The 6993-nt window shown below is 34.4% G+C and overlaps 1 protein-coding gene across 1 annotated transcript; it reads left to right on the forward strand.

The window, feature by feature from the left end:
• The first annotated feature begins 454 nt into the window (after positions 1 to 454).
• LOC141826148 (elongation factor Tu, mitochondrial-like) lies at positions 455 to 6993 on the forward strand. Its single transcript, XM_074713396.1, has 12 exons — positions 455 to 686; positions 1484 to 1559; positions 1770 to 1862; positions 1935 to 2009; positions 2643 to 2747; positions 2840 to 2930; positions 3007 to 3212; positions 3687 to 3770; positions 4025 to 4087; positions 4163 to 4225; positions 4516 to 4756; positions 6688 to 6993. The coding sequence occupies exons 1-12, from the start codon at positions 505 to 507 to the stop codon at positions 6756 to 6758; spliced, it is 1350 nt and encodes a 449-aa protein (XP_074569497.1). The 5' UTR covers positions 455 to 504; the 3' UTR covers positions 6759 to 6993.

Raw genomic sequence — 6993 nt, forward strand, 5'->3', positions numbered from 1 at the left:
CAAATAAACTTTCTTGTCCTGTTTAGCATGCGGAAGCGAAAGAAATAAAAATAAACTTCTTGGACGTAAAGTAAACATTTATATAATTCTTGATCTTTGATCTTATTCAGCTGGTTCCGCCGACACCACACATCAAACACTTTTCCAGCTGCCTCCTCTTTCCTATAACTTTTCCTTTCATTTATCTGCAATATTTAAAAAATTTATTTTATTTATAATTTTTTATATTAATAAATCAAATCAAACATATTTTTTAAATTTATTTTTTAAAAAATAAAAACAATATATCATACCAAACATATTTTCTATTTTTTAAAAATTAAATAAAAAAATAAAAAAAAAAATCTTAACCAAACACCCTCAAACTTTTTCACAGCAGCCCTTGTTTCACCGAGCCTCAACTGGCCGAGTCCAGTCCTAACCGTAGCGAACCATCTCCCTCTAAAACCCTAGGAATTTAATTTCCATCGTCCACCTGCGCAGCGATCGCCCATTGCTTTCCCCATGGCTGCTGCGGCTGCTCTGAGAAACAATGGTTCAAGGCGGCTTCTACGCTTTGCCTCCGCCTCCCCTCTCCCTTACTCATGCTTCCGCGGCACGGAGCCCTACTGTTTGTCCAGCATCACCAACAGAAGCGACACCGCGGTGGCCCTTTGGTGGAGGTCTTTGGCCACCTTCACCCGAACGTAAGATTTACACTGCCTCTTGACTGGTTGGCTTTTGAAGTATGTCGACAGACTTTTGATTTTGCAATGGGCGCTTGTGCTTTCTAGGTCCCAAGGAGAAATCCTTCATTTCGCCGAAATGAATGATCCGTTGATTAGTTCTTTCGTAAAGTGCTTTTTGAGATGTAGGGCGGATAACTTATCGACTGCGTCGTGCTGTATTTTGCTGTAAAATTATGAATTGTCCATGCTGTCCAAGTTATCGGGGTTAATTCTTCTGTTGCATATTGCACAGCCTTTAAAGTCTTCTCTAGATCAAGTTGTTACGATTCGCTGAAGAGTTCTCATTTTCTGAGGAGTTGTAATTGTAAGGAACCGGTTAGCTTGTTTCCTGATTAACCTGTCTTGCATAGCCGTTTGACTGGATAACGCTAGTAATTTGACCGCACTAATTCTATTGTTGTTTTCGTTTGCTTTTCTCTCTACTACTTTAATGGTCATGTTAGGATGGACATTTTGGGATTTTATAATCTCTTATGTTGCAACATAGGAAATTCAAGATTTGCCTATTGAATATTCATCCATAGTTCACTACTTCCCTAATTGAAGAGGATCCAATTAGTATTCATCAATATCAAGTAAGGTGTCACAGTAGTGATGTTGGTTTTCATTATTTATGCTTGTTGGGTTATTCAATTTTCTTTTTCAATGTGAAATTCATTCAAATATATGATACATTTTGATATCATACCAATACTAGGAAGAACACGTAGGCAGTTTCTTGAGTTCATATGTTAAGTATTTTATTTCTGTTCTAGGAAACCTCATGTCAACGTTGGTACAATCGGGCATGTTGATCATGGGAAAACCACACTCACAGCAGCAATTACAAAGGTTAGCATGTGTTTTAGACTTTTAGTTGTGGAAATTTCTTTTAATTTGTTTTATTATCTCATTGGTTTATTCCTCCGCATACAACTGTTGCTTTTATGGATTTATGAAGTAAAACTTTGTTTTTTGAATTATTCTTGTAAAGCCAAATATAGTAAACTATTACCTTAGTTTCTTTTGGATAACTTTATTCATCAATATCTTTTTCTCCAGGTTCTCGCTGATGAGGGAAAAGCTAAAGCAGTTGCTTTTGATGAGATTGACAAAGCCCCTGAAGAGAAAGCTAGAGGAATTACCATTGCAACGGTCTGGTATTTTTTATATTCCTTTGATCATTCATTTTTGTATGTATATACTGACTATTATTCTGGTTTGCAGGCACATGTTGAATATGAAACTGCTAAACGACACTATGCACATGTTGATTGCCCTGGACATGCAGACTATGTTAAAGTAATATATGAAACTATTCCATGTTCTTGAAAGTTTAAATTATGCACCATCAGGAAAGGCATATGCATGGTTAGCACACTTAGATCCAAGTGCCTATTACTCGTTTGCATAGTCTAGTTGGAGAAGTTTGTAATTGTTGATTAGTGAGTTGATCTTCAAAATTTGTTTTTCTTTTACCTTTTATAACTTATAAGGTATGAAATTTCATGTGAAACCTTTTTTTTTTTTTGAAAAAGTCATGTCAAAAACCTGAAACAATTTTAATTTCTGGTACCTGTTTCCTTAGGCAATTTAATAAGTTGCCTTCTGCTATAGAATCTTAACCTTACAATCAACTAGTTTGAAATTCCTCCTGCTAAATGCAAAAAAACCACAGAAACTTTGCCTGAATCAAATAGTCTGTGAATTCTTAATCGTAAATTCATAATTAATGCTTTGTTAGTTTATGCATGCTTACTTTGGAAGAATATTGTGCACTGCTATATTCCTTTTGTTTAGTAGTCAATTGGTATAGATTATCTTAATATAAACAACTTCAACATGTCGCTTCTCATGAGCATGTTAACATTTCATAGTAAAATTGAAGAGGAGTATGTTTAATAGTCTATATCTTATCCTTTTGTTCAAAAACAGAATATGATTACTGGAGCTGCTCAAATGGATGGCGGTATCCTCGTTGTGTCAGCACCTGATGGACCAATGCCTCAAACAAAGGAGCATATTCTTCTTGCTCGCCAAGTAAGATTTCCTTGTCATTGCAATTGATTTTATTTTTAAGCACTATTTGGAATATTTATTTATATTAATTCAATTCTGGCCTTGTCACTTAGGTGGGTGTGCCATCACTTGTATGTTTCTTAAACAAGGTTGATGCTGTAGATGACCCTGAATTATTGGAGCTTGTAGAAATGGAGCTTCGAGGTTTGGTGTTGGTTGATGCTTTTCCTTGAAATTTGATACTCTCCGTTGTGCTTGACATTCTCTTTATTTAATGTAGAGCTCCTTAGCTTTTATAAGTTCCCTGGGGATGATATTCCCATCATTCGAGGTTCAGCATTATCTGCTTTAGAGGGAAGAAATGAAGAAATAGGGAAGCAAGCTATCCTAAAGTTAATGGATGCAGTGGATTCATATATACCAGATCCAATTCGTCAGCTTGACAAACCCTTCCTTATGCCTATTGAAGATGTATTTTCAATACAGGTTAATATAAAACTTGATCAGTTACTTAAATTTGTTTTTAACGTTTGCAAGACCATTGAAGTTGTGTGACTGTGTAAGTTAAGATTAGATGATATATGTTATTGTTTATTTTTATTAGTAGACATTTGTTCTTATGATGCTTTATAAGAAGTCCTTGCTGGTAAGTATTCAGAAATGATGTTGCTCTTGCTGATTATGGGTTGATAGCTTGCTTCTTATTTTATGTTGAGGATTGTAGATTACCATCTACCTCTTTTAATGTTCCTAATACATCATCACTGGACAAGTTGTAATTTCTTATGTAAAATGCTAGAAATATATTTGAAATTATACTGTCTTTTAAAGCTTTTATTTTCAAATTTTTTCATTACAAATTGATCTTTTCATGACTTGTTTTGTCTTAGATATTCTAGTTGCACTATCTGCTTGTACTACAAAACTACTATCAAGAGCCTGAAGGGTTGGTGTTTGCAGGGACGTGGAACTGTTGTCACTGGACGAGTTGAGCAAGGAACAATTAAAACTGGAGAAGATGTTGAAATTCTTGGATTAATGCAGGTGAGAGCTGTTTCTCTCAGATTAAAGAATTACCCGTATTGACTATTGATGTGCCTTTCTTTTGTAAATGGAAGGTTTGAATATATTTTATACAAATTATTGTTTTTCTTAAACAATCATCTCTTCTTAATTGATCTCATTTTCTATTTTCTTGGTAAATAAATTTTTTTCATTTAGATTATACATGTTCAATTCTAGTTGAATTCTTCACATCACTTAGCTTGATATAGTTATCGCTCAATTTTTTTTATTAGAGCCCTTTGAAAACTACAGTCACTGGCGTTGAGATGTTTAAGAAGATCTTGGATCATGGACAGGTAAGTAGTTAATTTTGTTGTTTATTATGTTTCGTTAGGCTTCCTTAGAAGATATATAATTTTGATCTTATCTAGGCTGGTGACAATGTTGGCCTCTTACTACGTGGGTTAAAACGTGGAGATGTGCAAAGAGGGCAGGTGAGTAATAATTTTCATGATTTTTCTAGACTGTTGAACCACTACTTATGTGGTCTTGCAATATTTCCAAGAGTATAGCATTCTTATATTGTAATCATGCTTGACCAAATTATCAAATTTGCTTCTTTTTCTTTTATTTCATGATGTGAATCTGAATCCAAAATCAGGTAAATTTGATACATAGGATGTCACATTAATCAAAACTTGACTTCAAGACATGCTTTTGTGTTCTTATGATTTGAATTTCAGTTATGTGTCAATTGGCCACTTATTGTTATTAACAAATGTAGGTAGTGAGCAAGCCAGGTACAGTAAAGACATATACCAAATTTGAAGGAGAGATTTATGTATTGACAAAGGATGAAGGAGGTCGTCACACTGCTTTCATCTCAAAATACAGTCCCCAGTTTTACTTGAGAACTGCAGATGTTACTGGAAGAGTTATTCTTCCTGATCATATCAAGATGGTAATGCCTGGAGATAATGTCTCAGCTACTTTCGAGCTGATATCACCTGTTCCCCTTGAACCAGGTACTTTATTACGTTTTCATTAATTACAAATGAACTTATGTTTCTAAGAAATAGTTTGGTCATGTTGACAAGATGGTTTTTATGGATTTGGAAACACACATGGTCACCCTGACACATTTTCTAGTATAAAGCCTAAACATTGCTAGACTTATGTGGAGTTGACATTTAGCTCTATGCGATAGATTATAGTTCTAACATTTCTTTTATGGATATGCTTCATTTGTGCTTGAAAGGCATTTTATATCTGTTTCTTCTCAACTAAATGACTTTTATGGTGGTTGAATCTCTGTTTACTAAACAAGATAGCATGTGTTTGATTCCCATATCCAGTGCTAATCTACAAATATCAGCTCAGATTTTGTGCTAATACAACCCATATTTTGGTCATCCTTTTTTTTAGAAAAAAAAATGAAAATTTATTCATCTCTTGATATCATTGGAGATTGCCAAATTTGTTAATCCAGTGCAAATTCCTAGGAAAAGTTGCACCGATTTGTATATGTTAATTTGCTACCTGTAGGTTAAACCTTTTTTTTTTGAAACCTGACGATTACTGAATTTTTTTTGAAAAATCTAGACTAGTATTATTTTAAAACTAGTAGACTTGCTGCTGTGCTTTTGTAGTTGCATGTCTCAGTGTTACTACTTACCATGTGCTTAGTGAAATTATGGTTCCTTTTCTTGTAATTTTAGTGTAAAACAAAGGAAGAATCGTGCAGACACTTCATATTAGGTTTTTATAGTTTTATATATTGTTTATTGCAATAGAAAATAGAATGAGTGTATTGACTAACATATTTATTACCATTCCGTCTATTTTGGATCAAAAAGTCTCTAGTCATAATGGTAAGTTTCAGTATGTCAGAAATTGTAAAGTAATTAGTTATTTGGTATCTTCTCTAGCCACCTCTTTAAAAAGCGTATGCAAGCAGTATGTCGTTGGTCCATTGGAGAGAGAGACATCCATAATTAGCGTTTACTGAATTTTCATCCACCCATTGTTTGAATTAATTATAGTTTTAAGTTTTTGGATGTTTGCTTATGCTTTTATATACTGAAGCCAACTACATAGGCCACTTTTCAAGCAATAGCACAAAGATTCACTAGGAGAGGCTAGTGCCCTTATTATGAGGTTTGTTGGTAGAAGCAAGCAAACTTGAAACTTGAGAGGTTGCATGAGCTTTTTTTATCCTTCTACCATCCTAATAATTATCCATTACATATCTATCTTACCTCCTCTTCACTTTTTTACTATATCTACCTTAGCTGCGATGACAATGTAGTAAAACAAAGATGTTGGACCCATTTAACTCGTTGGAGTTGAGTTGTAATTCAGAATCTACTGATGGATTTTTCGTTATTTTCAAATTTCACTTAAGATGGCTGTAAATGGTGATTTGCCATTTGAAGTTTGATGTACCCTGAAATATTAGGTTGTTTTCTATGTGGATCTTTTAGATAATTATGTTTCTATTCTGTAGTTGCATGTATGTTGATAGAAATTTAGGCCTAGGCAGTTTGGGATTCCAAGGTAACCAATTCTACAACACTCTTTGGTAATCTGCTACCATTTGGTTTGAGTATTCCAAGCAATATTGCTTGTTAGATTAGCATTCAGATGCCAATAACAAGGAATTACAGAACCCATATCTATATGCCTGTTGAAGGGAATCTGATGCATCTCATCATACTTAACATGAAATCAGAGTTGAGGTTGAAGGGTTTTTTGCAATACTTTTAGTGGTTATTTCCATGTGCTGAGAGAAGAGCTAAATACGAAGAAAAATATCCTTTGTTGGACATGGTTTTGATTCTTGATTCTTCCTCATGAACAAATTACATGTAAAGCTAAGCTACTTTTCTGGTTCTTGCTCAGTTAGGAATGTTGACGCCTATTACCTGAGCATAAATCCTTATTTTTCCTAATGCAGGGCAAAGATTTGCACTTCGGGAAGGTGGGAGGACGGTCGGTGCTGGAGTTGTAGCAAAAGTGATCAGCTGAGGTTTCTTCTCAGTTCACCACATCCCTTGCTATTTAATTTGTCCCACAGACATTTTTGATGAATCATTGTGCTACATAGTTTGTTATTTATATTTCAATTTGTTTTACTCTCCTTTAGAAGGCGTTTAGTGATGTGGCTACATGAAAATTTGGGGCGTCTGATACGATGAATTACTCTGTAGATGATAACCAAATGTTGTGAGCAAAATTGATAAAACATGGGACACAAATCTAC

This window comes from Curcuma longa, chromosome 4 (assembly GCF_044706935.1).
Source record: "Curcuma longa cultivar G26 ecotype Majalengka, Jawa Barat chromosome 4, ITB_CL_G26_1.1, whole genome shotgun sequence".
Classification (NCBI taxonomy): Eukaryota; Viridiplantae; Streptophyta; class Magnoliopsida; order Zingiberales; family Zingiberaceae; genus Curcuma; species Curcuma longa.

Coding starts and splice junctions, on each gene's coding strand:
- LOC141826148 (XM_074713396.1), top strand. CDS start 505: ATGGCTGCTGCGGCTGCTCTGAGAAACAATGGTTCAAGGCGGCTTCTA. Junction 1,863..1,934: donor GAGGAATTACCATTGCAACG/GTCTGGTATTTT, acceptor TCTGGTTTGCAG/GCACATGTTGAATATGAAAC. Junction 2,931..3,006: donor TGTAGAAATGGAGCTTCGAG/GTTTGGTGTTGG, acceptor TATTTAATGTAG/AGCTCCTTAGCTTTTATAAG.